The sequence below is a fragment of the Neopelma chrysocephalum genome, unplaced genomic scaffold (assembly GCF_003984885.1).
Source record: "Neopelma chrysocephalum unplaced genomic scaffold, ASM398488v2 Primary Assembly neopelma1_128, whole genome shotgun sequence".
Lineage (NCBI taxonomy): Eukaryota > Metazoa > Chordata > Aves > Passeriformes > Pipridae > Neopelma > Neopelma chrysocephalum.
Window position 1 is genome coordinate 75,505 of NW_020897790.1, and position 22,899 is coordinate 98,403.

Here is a 22,899-nt window from a genome sequence, read left to right on the forward strand (position 1 = left end):
TGATTCAGCCAATCAGAAGGAACAAAGCAGATTAGCTTTAGGAACTAAACTGAGCCCCTGGGTGAGCTTGGCTGGACATGGCTAACTCAGCACCAGCACAATGCTGCCTTCATCACCCATCCCTCTGAGGAGCTCCATGTGGAGCTGGCATGAGCCTCAAAAAGGCATTAACTCACCAGGGACAGGCCTCACTGGACAGCAGTGTTCCACAGGCTGGGACAGCCTCCTGCAGCACTGACCAGGGTTCCTAGACTCCACCTGCACACACTACTCTGCCTGTGCACGAAGGAGCCCTGTTCCTGCCTGCCACTTAAGTGGCTGCCCCCATGCCCACTGACATTCCTGACCAGCCAAAGGTGCAGCCAATCTCTCATCAGAAAAGAGCCCACAGCACTGGAGTGTCACAGCTGGCAGTCAGGGAGGCTTTGCCTATGTGCACAGATCCAGCTGAGACATAGAATACTCCAGGTAGATTTAAACACTCTTATGTTTAACACACTTCTTTAAACACACTTAATTAAACACACTTCCTGCCCCCTGCTTGCAGTACATTTATCGCACTGCATATCCATGTTTAGCAGTGACAAGTTCTTGGTCATGTTTACCACTCTATCTTGAGATATATATCCTGATAAGAGGTGCAGCTCTTGGTGAGGCCTGTTTTGTGGTTACCTAAAAGAGGAGTTTGGCACAGCACATTCAGAAAGCACATCCTTGTGGCATGTCACACACTCAACACAGGTCCTCCAGTTTTACTCAGGTTGTCAATTTACCACAGTTTCTAGCTATGCTTTCCTTGGGGTTATGGTTTTCCTCACTAACTGTTCTGTTTGTAGCATCCCCAGGGAAAATTAAGGACCCCACATTTGGAAAGGAGAGAGGAAAGAAAGGGAGGTTGTAATCTCCACAGGAAAGCTGCTGCCTGGAGTTGGCTGCGAGGCTGCCATGTAAGGGTCTCTCAGGGCTGTGCTGCCATCTCTGACTTGTGCCCACACACTTTGGCTGGCAGCACGTCCAAGAGCAGCACTCGAGTCATAGGCTCCGTGCACCAAGCAGGAGATACAATTGCTGGAATATCATCTTTGCACACGCACTCTGGTTGACTGTGTTGTGCTGTCAGCAGGTTTTGCTGGAGCCTTGCCATATGCAAGTAGAGCAAATAAGATTATTTTTTAAAGGTGAACATTTTTTCTTCTTGAAAACTTGGTTCTGCAAATAGCAAGTCGGATGCATTTGTTTCATTGCAGGACATACACTTCTGTCAGGGAACCATGCTGCCTCCCCCTGGAAATCACAGCAGCCTGATTTGGGATCAGCTTCCAGGGAGCACTAATGTAAACAGAGGTGTGCATGTTTGGATGAAACTGTAGGGAGTAAAAGCCACTGGTGACTGTGGAAGTTCTTAGCTATTCAGAATCATTAGCGTGCTAAGCCTGACCAAAATGTGTCAGAAGCTGTCCCCCTCCAGCAGTTTCTGGTTATCCTACCTCTGTCCCAGGAACTAAACACCTTACACAGCTGTAGAACATTTTCTAGACTTAAAATCATTATGGTGGTTCAGTAAAGAATGCAGCTGTACTGATGACCTGCCCCAAAGCCTGAACCCAGTGTAGTGTACAGTGCTGGGCAGGAGCAGATGCTGTGCAAGTTACAATTTATGGTGCTGCCTGCTACCAAAAACTTTCGAACTGCATATGGGGCTAAGCAAAACCGAGTGGTTCTGTGCGATAAATTGACACTTGACGTATTTTGTTAATTGTCACAGTTGGGCTGCTCACGGCTCGTTACTAGTGCATTGTTCTCCCAATTTCTTGGAACATGACCTCCCTTAGAGTGCTGAAAGTTGTTGTTTTAGCCTGTGTGTAACACTGTGCGGCCTGGTACAGCTCTGTTCCACAGTATGTTCCCAGGGTGTGGCAGGCTAAATACTCAGAAAGTTGCTGCTTCGCTGTTAAAGTGCCAAGAACTTGTAAGAGGCAGCAGCAAGGGTGAAAAGCGACTCAGAGCAGAGCCAGGTTAAAGAGGTCCTGGAAGGTCCAGAAGGCACATTTGCCATGTGAAGAAATGTTGGCATAAAGCAGGGGCAAGATCTCTGACAAGGCAAGATTGATAAACAGAGGTGGAGTTTGCAAAGGCCACAAGCCCTGGGGAGCCTGATGTCAGCCTGTTACTTGGCCGCCTTTCTGCAGCATGTTGCAGGGACATCTGCCCTTTCTGTGCTACTGGCATGATTTGGGTGGGTGGGGTGTTTCTGCAGCTTAGAGCTGACAAAACTGGAGCCTGTGGTCGGTTTGGACACTTGTGGGTCAGAAATGGATGGTGTTTCCGTGAAACGCTCTACTGGGAGGAAATGTGTTAGTAATGAATGACAAAAATGGGAACCCACTGCATCAGAAGGTGGACTGAGAACTTTGTGTGAGCCTTTGGGAACCTTCTAGTGGGAAGTGCATAGAAATCCACGAGGGTGGAAATGGATTTTAAGTACTCATCCACAATCAGGTTGGTCAGGAAAAAAATGCACTAATGAAAAGTGGTGCCAAACAGAAAAGCTGATAAAGCTTTTGATAAGTGAATGAATGTACTTGATATAAGAACTTCCTACAACTGTTTTGAGAGGATTTACATATGCTTGCCTGTAAGCCACTGAAATAGCCTGAGAAGGAGACAAGTGACAGACAGTGGGACTTGTAGAGAAAATGCCCCCATTTCGCTGGTTTGGAGCCCAGCAGCTCCTGGTTGAATAGCCACAGTGCTCACAGAGGGAGCTGGGCAGCGTGTGCCAGTGAGTTTGCTTCTAAGCCCCCCCAGTATCTGGGCTGCCTCTACTCTGGTAACTTCTGCTCTCAGAAGTGTTCTGAAGTGATTAACTTGCTTTACTGAGGGCTGCTGTAGAGACTGTACGGTGTCCGTTCACTAAGTAGCCATAGGAAGGGATTTTGCTGGGAGGCTGCTCTGCCTCGAGCCAGCCCTGTGAAGCAGTGCCGGGTGGCAGAGTTAGCAGGGAGCATGAGCTGTGTTCCTGGGGTGGCTGCTCTAAGAACTGGTCCAAGAAAGCACCAGCACATTTTTCAAATCTTAGATGTTTGGTGGCCGCTGCAATGTAACAAGTTCGGTGGCAGCAATGTAACAAGTCCTGTACACGGAGGAGCTATGGAATAATTTCCTCAGCGGTCTGTTGTGGTGGTGTTGAGCAAGAGGATGTTTGGGGCCTGGATTTCATGTCTCTTAAGTCCAAGAGGCTGACTGCCTTCAAGAGCAGAACTCCACTGCCTTCTCTTGTTCCAGCAGCCACACAGTTCCTAAGAAGCTCACAGCTGTGGTCTCTTTACTTTGATTAGGCTCTGGTTCCAGCTGAACCAGTCCTGCACTGCACAGTTCTGCTGCAGAAGGGGAAGAACACCTTGTAGTTTCTCTACAGGTCTCCATTTCTGAAGCTGCAGGACTGACAGGTTTCTGCTCTATTTTGCACTTGGGTTTGTGGGGAATTGGTTCTCTCTGTGCCAGCCAGCACTGAGTGGGAAAGGGGGGGAATGGTAGAAAAGCCTTTGTGAGCCTGGGAGCAGAGTCCTATATTTGGTGTGAAGCTCTGGGAATCAAGTGGATGACATAAATTCTCTGAATCTCTCGTTGCATGCTGTTAAACTAAGGCAATTCATAGTCTTATTTGAATTTATGTCAGCAGAGTGCTTATCCTACCCAAGGATGGCCTTATATAGTGATTATTTCAACTTTTCTTGTGGTGTCTTGGATTATAATGAACTGGGAAAGGGGAAGCGTTGTATGGATTTCTGTGGAGTTCATTTTGACCTTGCTGACTTTGCAGCCCAGGTTTCCACAGCCGGACAGTTTAAAGTTAGTTTTAAATTATAAAGGACAGGGGGAGGAAGGCATATTAAATAATGCACATGTATCACAGGAAAAATGGGTAAGATGCCTTCACATCAGTTGTCCCCAAGAGAAATGAACTGTGTATTGGAGTGCCCTGTGCTGTCTGGGAAGGAAGAGCTTGCATGGAAAGGGAAGAAAGATGAAACAGATACAAAAGAGTGAGCAAGAATAAAGCAAGACCTCAAGTTTCTGTACCTTCTTTTAGGATGTGCAAATATGTGCTTTTTTTCCACACACTTTTTCTCCATGCACAAGCAGTGATTACTGCCTTGGAAAATATTTTCAGTTTTCTATTGTGGCAGCAGAGTCCCTGTGAGCCAAACCATGCACATGGCTGGTGCTCGGTACAGCTTGTGGGTTGGACCCTGCAAAGAGTGTTCTGATTTTTATGTGACTGCTGCAAAATGTAGTTCTGAACAGTGTTTCAGTGTTGTTTAGAGGGGATATTGAAGAGAATCTAGACCATAAAGGGTTCAACAAAGAGCTCTCTATATGCTTCTGATTGGTTCCACCTGATTCCAATTAATCCTTTACAAGGTTTGATTTCTGCTTTTTAAGCTGACCTGATTGTTGAAGGGAGGGGTTTATGGGGACAGGGCAGATTTCTATACCATTATCCTTCTGTTTCTTTGAAGTGTGGGCTATCAAGAAGCTTTTTGAAGGGTGGAAAAGAACCTGCTAAACTTAGAAACCCAAATTTTAGTAGTTCCACAGTTTTTTTTTCCTCCTAATTTAAGCTCTGTTTGGGGCAAAATGGCAGTTTTAGACCACCCCCTGTGCAAAGAGGCTGAGGGTCTCTGAATAGTACAGCATGCTTAAGCTAAGCAGAGAACAGCAGTAATAAAAATGATGAAAAATTATTGTCAAAGCAGTTATTTCTAAGAATAGTGTTCAGTGTTTTCCTGCTTTAGTCAAGAGCGGCACATCTACATACGTAAAAACGGATTCCATGCAGGAAATCAGTGTATCCTGAACCCTATAGTGAAAATTGCTTTTGCTCATGATTTTTTATCATTTCATCTAGGCCATGTTTCATTTCAGTTGGGTTTGTTATGTCTGCCCCTCCCAGTTTATGCTTAAATCCAAAGAGAGTTAAGCATGTCCAAATAGGTTCTTTCCTGATTTGCATTGCATTTCGAAGCAAAGTGTTAGAAAATTCACCCTGGGATGCAGCACATTAGAGAACTACTGCTTTGCAAGGGAAGTTAGATCCTTGTCTTCCCCTCTCCCTGACCCCCAATTCATAACATGGACCCTTCATCAGACACTGGGCAAATGGGGCCAGGACAGGGGTTCAGAAGGTTCTCCCTGTCTATATAATGCGGCTCTAAAAAATCAAAATTACTGTATTCAATGCCAACTGCTGGAACTGTGCTTCACATAAAGCTTGTCTCTAGTCTCAGCTTCACTTGGGCTGTTCAGTTGACTCTTCAGGGGAAAAAATAGAACATGCTGTTACAGCGAAGGAATAAAATGCTGTATTCTTGCTGTATTTTATTTTGCACAAAATATTGCCCAACCCCCAAATAAACCACGGGAAACTTCTCTCCACACTACAATAGGAATCAAAAAGCCAAAGCCCTTTTTTGGAAGCACGGCGAGATCCTCAGCTCATACAAACTGCTTGGCTTGCACTGAACTGCAGTTCAACATTCTTTCCTAAAATTTCTGTTGCTGTGTCTCATCCAAATGTGTGTGCCTGCAAGGTCTCTATTTTCCTTAAATACTACTTAATACAAATGGGTTTTAAATCACTAAAAATATAATTTGTGCACAACAGTCTGTGGGGAGAGAGGAACTGTGGGAAGTGTTCAGTGAGGGAGGCTATTCTCTTTCTTGGAGCTTGGCATGCTTTTTGTCAGAGCAGCGACTACATTGTTTCTGCTGGGCCTGGATGTATAGCAATAGAAATCATTAGCAAAAACTGTAGACAGAGTAAAAAGAGTTGTACCTAGAAGAAGGCAGAAAGAGTTAAGAGTAAGGCAAGGGGGACATTCCCAGGCAGTCAGGGCAGCTCAGCAGAAGGCACAGCTCCAGCAAATAGAGGTAGAGAGGGGACAGTAACAGGACTTTCTGCTGTGCACATGGTTAGAGGGACCCAAATTGATTCTGTGGAGTATTTCTGAACACCCTTCTGACAGGGCAGGCTGAAGTGAGCCATCCCTGGGTGACAGCAGGCAGTGCAATCGGGAACACCGCGCGTCTCTGCACTGCTTTATGGAGGGCAGGCTGCCAGCACTCAGGATAACGTGCACTTGGCTTCCCCCACAGATGGTGGGAACACTGCTTTTGACTGGATTAGGTTTTGGATCAGGCTCCTTGTGACTAATTTTTGGCTTAAACGTTAGGATTGGGGTTCATGGAAAATAAGGTTAGGGATCTGGACATCATTATGTTTTGAAGGCTATCCCAGGCTTAACAAACTAATCCAAGCCTCACGAACTCTTAGACTTGACTCTGCAGGCCTGCAGGAGCTGTACATGCTCCAGGCAATGTCTTACAAAGTCAGACTTAGCAAATCAAACCTGTAGCTGTGTATATCTGTCTTCTAGGGACAAGCAATTGTTTTAAAGTAATATTGCTCACTGAAATAGCACTCTGAAACCTATTTATGACTAGTTTCCTCCTTTGCAATAGGTTTTGAAACAGTCATGCACTGAGATCTTATATTTGGAGCCATCCAGTGTCTGTGTGGGAGGTAAGTCTTTATAATTTTAAAATAATATTCAATTATTATAATACTGTGATTTCCCTGTTTTACCCAAAGGAAAACTGCACGTCTCTAGAATAAAACATCTCTAACTTAAAAAAAAATCCTTAAGGAGTTCAAGAAAGATATATCCTTCTCTGTTGACTCCTTCTTAGAGGGGGTGTCTGCCATGGCCTGATTCCACAGCTTGGGTAAATCACATGGAAGTTGGAAAGCATTTACCAGCCCCTCTCCTATGATTCCCGCTCTGCACTTGCCCCATATCTGCCCCAAAATCTGTGGAATGTAAGCAGTAAAGCATGTGACTGCATTTTTGGGCAGCAAAATACATTTATGAAGTATAAGAGTTGCAGAAAATTTTAAGGGTTGTCTTCTTTCTGGGCTTCACAATCCACTCATAGTTGGAGACCAGTCAAAATAAGGTAGTTGCAAAATCTTACTTGGATATTTCTGTGAAAACGTAGATCATCTGGGTGAAGTCAGTGGCCCTGGTAAACTAACTGTTTTCGCTCCTCCTCTGCACAGCTCACAGATAGTGTGGCCCTTAGGCAATTTCCAGAGGAATAGTACACTAAGGAGAACATTTTCTTCATCAGGCACTTCAAGTGAGCCTTATCCAGGTTTGGGGAGTGTTCTTGTTCTGAGTCCCAGATTTCTCATTCACTGAGAAACTGTTTGTTACTGTGCAACTGAGCCCTGGATTCTGTTGTTATGCAGAATTCACTTGCAGTTTCATAGGGCTGACTCAGTGATAAAGATTTGGGAACAAATATTGATTTTCCCTAGTGTGACCTAAGGAGAAGCCAGTACAAGGGTTCCAGTAAAAAGGAGATCTCAGTAAGCTGGAAGTGTTGCTATGTTGTGCTTCTTCTATTGTAGACTAAATTGAAACTGTCCTGGTGTAACTTACTGCGATGCGCTGAAGTTGGGTGATTTTGGGTGTTTGCTTTTCTCTCCAGAGGAGTTTCAAGTTGTTCTTAGAGGAAACGGCTTAACCCTTGGTGGGAGAACTGACAGCGTGACTTGTACCTATCAAGTGAATGGGACTACAATCCGTAAGTATTGATGTTAGAGATCATCTGCCTTTGTAGTTCTTATGCAGGGATTGATTTTGCTTCTCATGGCCTCAGTCGATTAAAATTCCAAGAGTAATATATCGAAGAAGAGGAGAACAGGAAAGCACTGAGGATTAGTAATAAGAGGGAAGTTATTTCATGCTTAGCTCAGTGGTTTGATTTTGGTACCAGGTGCCATTAGCTGTGCGCCGTGAGTGGTGTTGGCAGCCCAGCTGGCTGTAGGCATTACGTGGTGAGAACTGTTGGCTCCTGATGATCAGAGAGACAGATGTTTGCTGATGAACAAACCCATGGCCACAGTGTACTGACCGAGGGCCCTTCCTGCAAGACCACCCAGACCACAACATCTCACTGCAATTCCCAAAGGCACTTATCTTGTTGTCTTGGAAGGTCTCTGCCCGTTCTGGTTGGTGTGCCAGGTGTGGAGCCGCTGTGCTGTGGGTTTCAGGGGTGCGTGACACAGAGTCAGCCCTCTTCCTGCAACAGCACAGAAGAAGGCCAGGTCAGAACAGTGGTGTGTTTTGTCCCTGTGTTTCACCATGGTTCATCAGCTCAGTGTGCCCAGCAGCACTCTCCTCCAGTAGTGGGACTCACTGCAGCCACATCCCAAAGCAATTCTGTTTCAAACAGTGACCGTGGTACCTTTTACAGGCGCTTTCCTGTAAGCTTTTATCTGACTTTGGTTTTTATATCCAGAAACTCAAATGGATGGCTAGGATAAGTACATCCAACTTCTAGCTCTAAACAGCATCCCTTAGAAGCCAGCCAGATTGGAAAGCAACCAAAACTGAACTTGTAGAAAAAGTCCAACTGATTTTTTCCTTGCCTACAGTCTGATTTCTCTATTAGCCTGTCTTAAATTCCTACCCAATTGAACTTGTGTTTCCAGTGCATTTTTGTCTTTACCCTGGATATCATATATACTGGAATGGGCTGCCAATCCCTCCTGCCTGTTAAATATCTACAATAATTTGGCAGAATAACAGGATAGCCCAGTAGTTCTGGGTACAGGCAGCCTGTGCAAGTCAGTTCTGCTTGTATAAATTTCCCTTCAGTTTCCATTACAATTGTCACCTCTGTTTCCCATTGCCCACAAACACTCACTGGCATCTGATGTGCGAATTGCCAACTACAGCTCTGGGCTGCTTGTTTTTTCTTGGCTTCAGGAAGGGGTGTGCTGAAGCACACGAGGGGAGGGGAATGGCACAGTGATGTATTGATTATAAAAACACAATCTGCTCTATGGGGTCTTGCCAGGGCCTTCTACATCTCCCCCCAGTTCACTTCTTTAGCAATGGACAACAGCAAATGTTTGTGCAGGAAGGAAACAAAGGAATTTCATGTGGTCCTTCCCCCATACACAAGCTTATTCTCTACAGCTCTGTGCTGGCTCCAAGTGCTTCTGTCTCAGAGGAAGCCTAAAAGGGGCCAGTGGAGCCAGGGTGGACAGGAAGGTAGGCAGGGCATTTGGAGCAGTAGCAGGAGGAAGGAGATGGTCCCAAGAGAAGGCCATCATTCTCGTGTCACTGCATTCTCCTCTCCAGAAGACTGGCAGTCCCTCAGCAGAGCCCTCAGTATCTGAGGGCACAGCAGAGGGTATCAGGTGAGGATGTGCTCACGTTGGAGTTCCCCTCCCTGAGCGCCTGGGCTCGCTTCGGGACCAGCCTCTGAGCACACCAGCACTGTGTCAGTGCCTCTGCTTTTAGAAGATGCATTTGGCATGTTTCTTGTTCTGCATTTATAAAGAACCATTACCAAATGCTAGAAAGGAAACCTGCCAAATGGAGCTGTGGGATAGAAAAATAATCTATGAAACATACCATTAAGACAAAAACATATGGCAATGTGCTAATCCCTCTTCCCCACCTCACAACTAGCCCCAAATCTAGGCCAAGCAGTCAGTGCAGATTATAGCACATAAGAAAAACTCATTTATGCCAACAGCTCCTCCTTCAGCTGCCCCTGAACTACTTGTCTGTCTGCCTGTTCCCAAAATGCAGGACAATCATCTCCACATAGATCTGGCAGATCATTTATCTGCTCTCACTCTGCAATCAGGACATAATCCCTGTACAGAAATTACCAGTCCTGCTGTGGGGAAGTTTGGGAGCATGGCTCTGCACCCAGGAGGAGAATTTTCCCCAGTTTGCCAAACACATGAGGTAAAAGAGCTCCCTTCTCTTCTCCTCACATGTGCAGAATAAAAGTACTGTGCTGGACACAGGGGCTCTACAAACAAGTGCTTCATGTGCTCTACAAGTAGGTGCTTTAGAAGTGTAAGAGATTCGCATGTGACAGACTCAAAAGCATAAGAAACACCAAAAAACCAGACACTCCAATCACAATTAATAGAACAGTCCTGGAATGCAGTACACGCAGATGGAGCCAATTAGAAACAAACCTTCATCTTCCAGCTACCAGGAAATCCCTAATAACGTTCTCATTCTCCACAAAAATGGTGTTGGTTCTAGGAAATGATCTCTCTGGAAGAGCATGAGCTGACTTGAGTTAAATAAAATACACCCTGTAACATGGGCTCACCTGGCATTTCAGGCCAGTCTGGAGCTGTATGTTCCTTATCTTGGGCTGCCTTGCTGCCAGTTCCAGACACGACCTGACCAGTAAGGAGATTAGGAAGGGAGGGACCTCACAGCGTGTTCACACAGCAGCTCCTCATCTAAGCAGCACAGCATAGTAAGCTCATGTGATTTGTTTTTTTCAGATGAAAAACCTAAAACAGTGGAGTCTGATTTTTTGCTCTGCCCTGCACCGATCCTGTACAAAAGTGGCCAGTAAGTACTGACCAAATGTCATGCCATGTTCTGCCGGAGTTGGCGCCGTTATCACTGATGCTCATTGTCAGGGGTTTGGCTAGAGGCAATCTTCTTTTTTGCTTTTACAGGGGGTTGTTATTGTTGTGTTTTTCCCCATTCTTATGTTATTTCTCTGGTGTATATGCCAGCTTTGAAATGGACTTTAAATAGTTATCTGTGACCAAACCAATTTGGACAGTGCCTTAAAAATGAATATTCAGCCAGTTTATGAAACACTGAAAAGGTCTGGCTTGTCATACGTTTTATGCAGATGAGCTGTTTTAACAGGGCATATTATGCTCTCTTCTGGATCCTCTTCAGGCTCGCTGTTAAAGATGACATTACCACTGACACTTACAAGCTATTATTAAAATTATGTGTCAGGATGGGTACCCTTGCTCCACACGTCCTGATCCAACGAGGCTCTGAGTTAACAGCCTCAGCACTGGGGCTAAACTGCAGCGCTGGCCTTATTCTCAGTGTCACTGGCCAGGGCTGCACTTTACTTCTGGCCCTTGGAGAACTAATCCTTCCCTCCTCCTCTCCAACTCAGATGTGCCCCAGGCCCTTCTGATCACTTTGACTTCATTGCGCAGATTCCTGAGACCCTGAGCTAACCCGAAGTAGGAAAACTGCCCTGTGGGAGGGCCAAGGCTTCGGCTGTTGGCTTTCTCCCTGTTTGGCAAGAAGTTGCTCTCGCAGAGTTATTTGGGATGAGATTAATCCTAATCCAGTAGAAAGCACAGCAGTTCTGCACTGGCATTTTTGCGTGGCAATTCTAGCAGTTGAAGAACAAAGCAGATTGTACAGATGACTTCTCTGTAGGTACATTGCTGACTTCAGCAACAATCCACCGCCTCAGTTGTGCTGTAAGATGGATAGCAAAGCTCCAAACACACATCTGGTTTGTGCATTAAATGGCAGGCTGGGGGAGGGAAGTTGGAAAGCTGTAGAGGAATGCAGTTCAGTGCTTGACCCCAGTGGGGTGGCTCAGTGCAGGGCCCCCAGAGCTGGGTCATGGCCGGCAGGAGAACCAGCACGGAGCAGAGCTACACAGAGAGCAGAGAGAGGGACTGACAAGGCATTTAATGCTGGTGTGTTTCCTGATGTGCACGTGGCCTTTCCCATAGCTGTGGGACACGCTCATCCTGTCCTGTGTGCAGCAGGATGTCAGAGCCCAGCCTGTACCTCCCACAGTGCAGCAGCAGTGCCCAGCTGAGCTGGGCTATGAGGGTGTGCCAGCTGTGCAGCACAACAGCTGTACAGCTGCTGGCTTGGCTAAAACTAGTCAGAACCATTGCAGTTGTAAGAGAACTAATTTTGTCATCAGAATGGTATAAATCAGTTGGGTTAGAACTCCTCCTCCCCATGCCAGGTATTTCAGTGAAACATGGAACAACAGATGAACAGCTGCAAATCAGGTCCCAGTATTAAGCTCCCCCAAATCTGATGCTGTAAATGCTTTTCCACACACTGTTACTCCCAGAGTATGTAAACAGCCAGTCCTGCCAAATGCATGTGAAATGCATGGAATGTTGGCATAAATTAAAGCATTGGAAGTTAGTTGCATGTGCTGCATTTTTCCTTATGCTGTGAAGCGTTACTGAACCAGACAGCTGCCACCCTGGAACTGCAACGTGGATGGAGCACCTCAGCACAATACACTTGGAGTGGTACAGGTTCACAGGAAAGTCTATTTTCTCAAGTTACCACGTGAAATATTGTTTCCTAACCTGTTATTGAAGGAGTTGAAGCTTTGGCCCAGAGCTGAGCAGTTTGCTGTGCGGAAGACTGACAGCTATGAAAGATATGTACATACTTGAACTCTTGACTTCCCATTGGCACAGCTCAGACTAGTGCTGGATATCTCCCAGTAATTCCTCATGTAGTGGAGCTAATATTAGTCACTAATGTAGCAACAACCGCTCTGCTCTTTTCTAGTGTTCTTCTCGGTGCAATTAAGAGAGCACAAGCAGCCCAAGGTAGCTTTGTGGCTTTTAAACCTGCAGCTTGGTTTCTGGGGAAACCATCCAGACTCATTTAACAGGGGTCATGGTATTTTTTTCTGATGGGAGACACTTCTTTTTGCCTGATGACTTAGCAGTTTTCACATGCAGAGCAGTACAAAGCCATGTGGAATAGATAAAATGCTTAAGTACCCAGAATACTGGGTCCTTGTGCCCCTGCTCTCCTGGACTTTGGCCATGGTGTACTTCTGCTTCATTCCCAGCTGCTGGCTGGATTGAGTCAGGAGCCTCCCAAGGGCCAGCTGTAGATTTAACCAAGCATTCTTTTCAAAATCTGCTTTTCCACAGTACTCTGTAGCAGATGAATGTGGTATCCCTAGGTTGGGTGACAACATGGCTGTGCTGCTTGTGCCATTTAAAATTCCTTCTTGTCCTGCCACTTCTGAATGCCATAGTGTGCTTACAAACCCAGCTCATTTACAAACCTCCCAGTTAGCTAACAGCTGACAATTATTTATGATTTCCACACAAGCAACCCTTGAATTATAAAACACGTCACAAGGTATTGAAATAAAGCAGAAAGGGAAAGTACCACGTACACCTTTGGGAAAGTGAGGAGGCTACTGCAGGTTGAGTTGCTTTGAGCCATCTCTTACACACTGTGATGGCAGGTGCAACAACACAATCGAGCTGGTTAGCGAAAAGGACTCAGATTTTACTGCGCTGCCCATTTACAAGTCATGTATTTTTCAGGTCTTGCAGAATATTTGAGAAAATCAGTTCCCCTTTGTAGCTCAGACTTGGATTTGCTGTCCTGCCACAGCTCAAGGGAATCAAACCAAACCAGAGATGGCTTTGACTTCTGTGTTACTGTATGTGTTTCTGTAGTCATTGTGCCTTGGTAGGCAAACGGGGTCCTTGTTTCTTTGAACGCTAGTACAGGAGCAACTGGGACATTTTACAAGTCTACATGCTCTTAACTTTTGTTCTCTCCATTTTGCTGTAAGCCCTGCGAGTTCGCATTCAGAACGATCTGTCTGCAGGCTTGGCTTCACCAACACAGCTGGCTTCTGCTCTGGTAAGCCAGTGGTGAAATGCCCACTGCCTTCCATGGACAAGCCAAGCAGCAAGACCTCCATTTCTCTTACTACCTAAATGCTTCAAAATTCACTTTGATTAGATGAGTGGATGGCAGTAATTACTGGCTAAAGTAGCACACCACAAAACTATTTTACTGAAATGCTTGTAGTGAATAGTTATGTGACTACTACTCAACTGCCTCAATCTGTTTAAACTCTCATTTCTCACTAGAATATTACGGTAACATTTTGGATTTGCTGATGCCCACTGCAAACATCCAATCCAATCTTGTGCAGACTGTCCTCTAAGCCAGGCAAGAAAGGATGGATCTAGGTTAGGCAGTGGATTATTCAAACTGAACCAACAGGCTAAGGAATTGTCATTGTTCTTAAAATAGTTCAGAGAACTACAGTAGTCTATTTTTTCATGCAGCTGCAGTGCTGCTGGCCAGCTTCCATCTTTGTGCATCCTGCACTTAAACTCAGGGCTTGCTAGGACAGAAGTGGGCAGTGTCCTTCTCATGGGGTTGGAAGCTTAAGGAATAAGAAAGCCAAAAAGGACAAATCCCAGCCTAAACCTCAGTGAAACCTCTCTCACAGGTACCCTGACTTTATGATCAGCTTGCATTCTAAGGTGGTACAGTGAACACTGCTGCTAATGACCTTATTCACCCTCTATTCAAATCCTCTTGGCTTCTGTTTCCATCTATCCCTTCCTACATCCTGTCCAACACAAACAGCTGGTAGCACTTAAAGAGCAAAGATTTAATAGGAATTATTTTCTGGGTGGTAGGAAGGAAAATGACTACTCTTGTATTGCCAAATTCTTGGTTGCCTGCAGTTTCCAAGGAGCTGATGAAGTCTGGGGCAGCTGACTTGACACAAAGCACATAGCGCTACAGGAGATAATCTGTTACCAATCACCACACTGATTTTTTTTTTCTGTGTATTGCCAGCAGTAAGAGCTCTCACCAACAGCACAAGTTCACAAGTTTAGTGGTACCTTTCAACGTGCTTCCTTGCCAGACATTCCAAGAAGGAATTACTGAGGGAAAGTCTAACCTTACAGAGCGAGGCTTACCAGAGTCCACAAGTAATTGGAGAATCAATAGCTTAGACTCTCACGGCTGTAAGAACAAGCAAGAGCTTTTGTTCTAGAAAGAAAACATAGTGGGAAATGATCTCTAGGACTAAGCGTGCAGCTTTGTGTTCCTGAGCTGCAAATGCTACCTTGAGACATGCTATTATATGGCCATTAACCAGAGTCCTCACAGGAGGAGCCCGTGTCACTCAAGTCTTTGTTCCTCCCATTGCCAACAGCTGCTCTGTTGCCTGTGCACTTCTTTGGGAATGGGGTGGCAGCTCAGGGGGAACTCCAGCACCCACAGCACTGGGTGATGTCTGCACTCACACCACTCAGGGCTTTAGATTTTAATTTGGGGTTTTATTCTGGCTTGTCACCGATTTCTTTTTGATCCTGTCTTGACAAGTGAGATATTGTCCCTTAGCCCCTGGGAATAAAGAGATGAGAGAAGACAGCAGAACCCATCCCCATCATCTTAACACCTCCAGCCTTTAAAGAACCTATGTCAGGAACCAGTGTAGCCACCTATTGCAGCCTTGTGGTTTCCTTTTTACAAGTTCCTTAGCTTCTCTACATATGAAAATATTTTGTGCAGGTTCTTTTTGTCTGTTAGAAAAGCATTTGTTTTCTCCCCAGCAGGACATCAACCCTGTAATGGTCACTAACACTCTCCGGCTGTTCATGTTTGTTTGCATTACATGCCCTCTGTCTATTTTTGTTTGAGTTAGTGCAAAACTAAGGCCCATTTATTTCCCTTTTTATACTGTTTTCATAGTCTCTGATAGCCTGACTGCAGGCAAGAGTTCCCTCATCATCTGGCCCAAGTTTTGGTATTATGATCTTAATCTCTGAAGTACAAGTTTAGCTGCTCTGCTGTTGTGCTGGCAGGGCTGAGGCAATGGGAGTCAGTCACAAGCTCTGAGTCACACACAGCTCTGAGGGCATCTCAGGAGGGACTAGATGGAAGCGAAGGTCCTGACTGCTGGGGGAGCCTGGGGCTTATGAACCCAGTGCTTTGCTTCTGATGGGTTGCTGACAAACTCATGTAAAATCTCAGTTTAAATGGTACTGGGGGAGTCTGTTTATAATGTGTTCACGGCAGCTCACAGGGTGCACCAAGTTCCTGCTCACTGCTTTAGGGGCCTTGGACATCCTTCACAGCAGCTGCGTAGGCAAAAACCAAAGCTAGTTTAAAGCCCAGAAATCCGTGTCAGTGGCACTGCTGCCCTCAGTTCCCACCTCCCTGGGAAAATCCTTCAGTACAAAGGGCAAACACATGCCTCACAGTCAGCACTAGGTGCTCTAGAATTTCTGGATTTCTGAGAGAAAGCTATTTCCATAACAGTGGAAGCAGGGGTACTTTGAATCTTGCTTTCCAGATTTTAAGTGTGATTTTTACTAATCCCAGCACCAGATTTTAGAGGTAGATCATGGACACACGGCAGCAAACAGACCCAGTGAAGATGAATGGACTGTGGCTCCATCCTGCACAGTACCTCATTGGATTTCTAGACAACTGGTCCCCTTGGAGAGCAGCTGAAAGGTGCTCTACAGAATGGTTGTCATGGCAGGCTCCTAACCAATGATCCTGACTGTCCCCCCGCCCAAAAATATATCCTATTCTGCCTTTACTGCATCCACTGCTGCTTGTGACATAGACCTGGGAGCCAGGTACTAAAAAGTTCTTTTGAATCTCATCTCTTGGGGAACCAGAGCCTGTTCCATTGGACAGCAGCAGTCCCAAATTCATTGTGCTGGCAGGATGACAGTCAAGTGCTTGCATCATCAGGGACATACCCAGTGCATGCAGGAGCCAGGAAGCCAGCACTTACAAGTTTCACTTAATTATATCAAGAAATGGATTTTTCTACTGCTACGTCCCTTTACTTCCCCAACACCTACAGGCCCATAAACAAGGCCCTGCTTTCTCCCCACTGTTCCAGCAGCATGGAGAGGCACCCAGCTAGGGCATTAGCTGGGCACTGTAGTGTTCGTGAGGACACCAGGAACACATCCCGTACATTTATTTCTTACCGCTGCACCTTTCTGGGATCTTTACTTTTCCCCGTGGTTGATAAAGGCACTCAGGAAGGAGAAGCCATGCTTTGTAAGGTGACTGATGCTGAATATGTTTGCCTAATTAACTTCAGGCTAATAATTCTAAGCCATTAAGTAGCTAGTTAGTACATGTTTCGAATAAACACATCTGGTCCTGCCCTGAGTGGAGGTTGTGCCTGCGTGTGGGTGACAGATGTGATGTTTCCCCAGCGCTCTCTCTTAAATAATTAACAGCGCGGTGGTGACGCAGCCGGAGCCAGCGGCCTCGTGGCAGCTGCACGCTCCCCAAGCAGGGCTGAGGACATGTGCCTGCCCTCCTCATCTGCCTCAAACCGATGGGCAGTCTGAGAAACACCCCTGTAACCAACTTCACACTCTTGGCTTCTGCTCTGCAAGGCGGCAGGGGAAGGAGTAATCTCAGGCCACCCAAGGGGCAGAGTGTGGAATTCCCAAGCCCTGCAGATTAATCTCTTGCTGAACAAAGGACATTGGGAACGATCCCTCCCTGCTGTGTCACTGCCTGGAGCTGCTGGGCTTGGAACAACCTTCGAGTGAGGGAAATATCCTCCTGGGGTAGTGTACTCCTTTCTGTGGGCAGCAACTTTCTAGGCTGGCACAGCTGGTGGCTCTCATCAATCTCAGAAGTGAGAACAGCTAGGATCAGTTCCATACAGGAGAAACCCTTCCTTCCAACTAGGCTGTCATTTGGTTTTTCAGGTTTTGGCTTGTTGTGGTGGGGTTGTTTAAAGTTGGTTCTTTTTCCAGACAGAGGGAGGAATTATGTCAATAAATTAAATGAGGACAGCAGGATATTTTGCAAGAGGCTAATTTGCAGAAAAAAATTACTTCTTAAAAGTGAGACTTGAGTTCTTTATTACTAAAGGACAAGTTAAGATTTATTCCTACTTCTGAAGTCACATGAACCCCAATTACTCTGTGCCTGTACCATCGTGTCCAACATGAGCTGTCATTAGAGCTAGAGCTGTGGGCCCAGCCCTTGACCTCTTTTGTCAGGCACCGACAATAGCACAGCTGCCCCTGCATAGCTAGGATCTCAGACCTGCCATTTGGCACGAGGAACAGAGCAAATTGGATAAATATACATAAACACATTGGGAAGGGAGGGAAAACAGAGCAGAATGAACCAGAGCAGCAACCCACAACTTGTTTGATAGGGATGATTTAAGTAGGCATATGGTATAGTTAAATGTGCTTTCAAAAACATTGGCCTGATTCTTCAAGCAAATACAAAATAAATATCTGAGTAGCATGAGAGCCGATCCGGCACCATTATTGCTCTCAGAGGAGGCACTGGAGTGCTCAGGCTGACACACTGACATTTCCACACACAGCATCAGTACCTCATGTCATCGTGGCACACTAGTACTTCCCTCTAACTCTGCAAGCCTTCAAACCAAACAGGCAACAAGCTCTTAATGACACCTGACTAGCACCCATTTTCATGTCTTACTGTCTCAGTGTTGGCAGAACAGCCCAGCACAGCCGAACCACATCTCTCACACCTGGGTTCATCCAACAGTCCCACTGCCTACACAAGTCTGACACAGGAGCTCGCTGCAGCTCTCACCCAACACCGGGTTACTTGTACCTCAGCAACATGTGTAATTACAGCTCACCTTTGTTTCACCACCTTCTACCAGACACAAACAGACACAATGGGTGTCTAACTAACATTAGACATTCTGACTGTGCTATTTCAAATTACTCCCAGGCCACCACCAGTAGGACAAGAGGGTGTGGTCTTAAGCTCTGCCGGGGGAGGTTTAGGTTGAATATTAGAAAAAAATTTTTTATAGAGAGGGTAATCAGACATTGGAATGGGCTACCCAGGAAGGTGGTGGATTCACTGTCCCTGGAGGTTTTTAAGATGAGATGGGATGTGGCAGTTAGTGCCATGGTCTGGTAACCACAGTGGGGTTGGATCAAGGGTTGATGATCTCATAGGTATTTTCCAACCTGGTCGATTCTGTGATTCTGTCAAGTTCAAACCCACATTTAAAAGATGCTCTTCAAAGCCACCACAGGTGTCTCCACAGAAGCCGCACACAAATACTTCAATATACAAACACATGTGATTTCCAGCACACAGAGGTGCAAAGACAGAATGACCTGTTTAGACAAGCAGGTCCAGAACTTAGTCAGGTTCATTAAATTGAATAGAACATCTCTTTACCTGCCTTAATGAGTGCTGAGAAAGGTTGTGGGGAGCTTAGTTGAGTTCCCTTGTAACACAGAAATGAGTAGTCGAAAACCAGAGGAGGACATATTTACTGTTGTTTGCTATGGCTAGCCTTACTGTTATTTTTGTTTTGTCACTTCCTTCCTCTGCTGAGAAAGGTAACATTTTAGGAAACCTGTTGCAAGCACCAAACAGTGCCAGTGAAAGGGTGCTTGCAAAGTGCAGCTCAATCTCCTGTAGCTTTCAGGGTCACTCAGGAATGGATTAATATTTTGTGGGTGTGTTGAGCATTTCTGTCCTCTTTCCAACTAAGTGACACCAAGCTCTTTCTATGGTGCTGTTCACTAACTAGCCTTAGCATGGCCTTTGTGGCTATGAAAGCAGGAGTGTCATTTGGCCACAGAGCTGAATTTGTCATTAATGTAAGGGGCAGTGCCTGTGCAGAGTACTGAAGCCACTCAAGAGCTCAGCAGCTGGTGTCACTACTCAAGTGTGGTTCTAAGGACCAATTTTCTGTCTCATCCTTAGTCTAAAACCTATATGGTAACTACACATCACTTGGAAAAATCCAATTAAAATGAGGATTTGATTGGATTTCCCTAAGAGGCAGCGTGTTGACTGAGATAATTCCCACTCCATGTAGCACTGGTCACTACTCTGAAAAAGCAAAACCACAACAGAACCCAACTGTACCTTGTGAAGTGCCTTGGGAAGGAGAGCAAGCAGGCTTCTGTTGCTGCAGGAGGAGGTTCTAGTCCCCAGGATGAGCTCTAGGCTTCCTCAGCCCTCTTCCAGCTTCACTGTCACCGAGCAGCCAGGCAGCCCTCTGACACAAACTGCAGCCATTCCCAGCACCAGCAGAAAAGGCAGCAAGCTGCACTTCCCCCTTGACTTCCTGCTGCTCACCAGGCCAGGTTGTTTTCACCTGTTCACCTGTTGTTTTCCCCACTGCAGAGCCTCTGTGCTCAGGTGAATGCAATACCTCCCCATCACAGAAGTGCCCATGGCTAATGCACCCATTGATGGGATATTGGCATTATCCTTCATTGCAAACAGCTGTGCTTCCCCTGCAGCACTGGGCAGGGAGCTGCCATGGATCACAACTGCTTCCACCTGCACTAATTCCTTCCTTTGCAAACTCACTGCCATTAGGCATTTCAGCACTGTCTATTTTATCCCTACACAAGCATTTTGTTCCAAAAATAAAAAAGAGTATGGTTCCCAATCCCTGGTACTCACACGGGACAACCTCTCGCCTCCAAAACAGCCAGAGAGATAAACACAGGTGGGGGGAAATCAGAAATAGGGCTGGATTAGGCTTAATATCTGTTATAAATATTAACTTCTGAAAATATTTTAGAAATACATTTAGTTTGACACAATTAGGTTATAATGGGAACTATTCACAGATGGAAACATCCTCAATGAATTGTATAGGCTAACTGGCCCCTCAGCCATATGGCTGTGGTGTTAGGATCAGTAGTAATTTCTGGCACAGTCCTTCACGTCCCTCCTAGGGCACACAGTGTTCCCAGAGCGTTAACGAAGAGCACGTGAGCAGAACTAAGTGCTGCACATTATGCAGTGGCCATAGGATCCCGAGCTGAATTAATAGTGTAATTTAACATAATAATGACATTTCATACCCTCTTATTGCAGGTTCCTGTCATTCCATGAGATCAGAGCTAATTCCTTGCTGGCTTCCAGTTCTCTCATCTTCCCTAGCACTTCCCAGCAGTGAAATTTGGCTCTCTCTGCACTTGTGTCCATTCCCATGGAAAGCTAAGCCCAGACGGCCAGTATATTGCACATGTGGCTGGGAAGATAAAGGGTTCTGGGGTAACAGGATGGCATCCTAAAGAACCATAATCTGAATTTGTATAAGTGCTAAGCTACACCAAGATGGGCTAGGGGAAGAGCTTATACTAATTCTTTACCAGAATCCTCAAATGCCATAGTGATTTCCATGATTAGCAGGTTTTGCTGTCCTCAGGGAATACTCAGTTCTCCTTTTTATGTCTGTGTGGCTGGTGGGAGCAAAACACCTCTGGCCATTTATCCCAACTGCAGGTCATGTCCTGTCTCCAGTACAGTTCCCATCAACTGGAGCAAACTGGTGCCAGTGCTCCCCAGGCACAGCCGGCCCGTGGCACAGTGGGACTGCACTGAACATGGTAGGCAGGGCTGCAGCCCTGCTCCAGGGGAACTTTCCCTGCCTTATGCAGCTGGCCTTAGGCTCTCTGCTTGGGCTTGAGAGAAGGGAGGGCTGAATATTAGTTGTGCCCCAGCAAGCAGTGCCAAGGGTTTCAAAGTGACGTTGGTCAAATGGAGCCCACGCAGTTAAGCTATCCAGTAATCCAGAGGCAGGGCTTGGAAGGGAGAGCGTCCATTAAATACATAGACCTCCTTTTTCCTTCCTATTATGTACAGCATTTTTGCTATTTTAATGCAGGCACTTGATTCTGAAATACCTTTGTCACCATAATTTTAGTAACTTTTTGAGCAGTTGCCAGTTTAATTTTCAGTGCGTGAAAATTGGAGGTAAATTATGTATTACTTGCAGCAAATGTCTTTCACAATTGTATTTAATTTTTTCATTTTTTTAATGGGTCATAAAATGGCAGTCTTTTAGTAGCTCCCCATAAAGTAAGGAGCAAATGAATACTTTGCAAATAGGTTACTGTGGATGGAAATGTCAGCTGTATTTCACAGGGAATGGGAGGCTTTAGCCCAGAGCTGCAGGGACATATGGCAGTGGGCCACGTCCCTCTGCTGTCACAATAAACCAGCAGTGGGCATGAAGGAAAGAACTGCAACTGTTGGTTCGCCTTGAGTTACATTTTTGGTAAATTGTCTATTAGAACGGGCGATGGGCCAGGACTGATGCAGCTTAAAGTTGCAAGAGTCTTGTGGTTACCTTTGGTCAGAAATCAGAACATTTTTAAAAAGTGCTTTTCAGACTAAATTTTCCAGGATTGATTCCCATCCAAGAAGTAACACTGCACAGACAAAGGGTAGGAAAATCCCTTCCACATGGAGCAAGGGCTGTGAACTGTAAATGAAAGCCAGTTTTTCCTAGTACAGTGAAATGGGTTTGAAGTACAGACCACTGGAAAAGTGCACATTGGGGCTGAGGTACAGGCAGAGAAACAGGGTTTGTGCTGCACAGCACGGTAATTACTCGTGCTCATTTGCCAGCTCTTTGAATCCACTTCACTCAAGTGCTGTGTCTGAAGGGAGCAGAAGATGGGAAGGAGCATCCTGGCTCCAAGCCCTGAATAGCTGCTGGCTTTGGGCACTGTTGGGGTTTTGAGGTGGTGTGAGAAAGGCTGTGCTGCCTTTCCCTGGAGCCTGGCTCCTGCAGCCGTGTTTGTCTGCCTACACGGGGAGGAGGTGCTCAACTCTGCATGTCCTTGGTGCCAGGCAGCAGAGCTGGTGCTGTGGGAGGACTCCTGGGGTGCCACAGAACACTGCCCAGTTCTTGGGGGTTTATCTGGGAAGCCCTTAGGGAAGCTGTGGGAGCTTTCCAGAGCTCAGCCCTCGGCTGGGTTCTGTGCTGGTACAAAATTAGTACAGCCTAACCCTTCCTTGGAGAACCAGGGCTGTTCCCAAGGGCTGCCTGGCTGCAGGGACAGGAATGTTCCCTGGTGACCTGGCTGTTCTGAGCTCTGCTGAAGGGACGCAGCCCTCACACAACACTGATGGTCACCAGTGGGAACTGAAGGGCCCAGGAAATGGCATGGCTGCTGCATGTTGTTTTCTTCTCAAAATATTTGCACTTTCTGCAGAGTGATGAGCTAAAAGCTTCACACATGTGGACAGTTGCTGGTAAACACTAGACATGTTTGTGTCTGTCTCTGGGCTGTGTGTGAATGAGCAGCAGAAACAGGACACTTCGTTCTGGGATGCTGGTTTGAAGGGCAGTGTTTGTATGAATGGCAAGTACACACAGCCCAGCAAACAGGTGGCTGCTGAAGAAATGAAAGAACACGTTCGGTATCCCCTACAGCCATGACAGTCTCAG

At 46.0% G+C, this 22,899-nt stretch overlaps 2 protein-coding genes across 8 annotated transcripts in view; one reads left to right on the forward strand and one right to left on the reverse strand.

The window, feature by feature from the left end:
* The window catches only part of LOC113974898, a 423,368-nt gene that overhangs the window by 69,860 nt on the left and 330,609 nt on the right, over positions 1–22,899 (reverse strand). The window lies entirely within an intron of this gene.
* ANTXR2 (ANTXR cell adhesion molecule 2) overlaps positions 1–22,899 on the forward strand; it is an 82,253-nt gene that overhangs the window by 18,035 nt on the left and 41,319 nt on the right. For all 7 annotated transcript variants that reach the window (XM_027698452.1, XM_027698451.1, XM_027698456.1 and 4 more), the window contains exons 8-10: positions 6,526–6,586; positions 7,558–7,653; positions 10,397–10,466. In XM_027698452.1, coding sequence (XP_027554253.1) covers positions 6,526–6,586; positions 7,558–7,653; positions 10,397–10,466 — 227 coding nt within the window. The remainder of the gene's footprint in view (positions 1–6,525; positions 6,587–7,557; positions 7,654–10,396; positions 10,467–22,899) is intronic.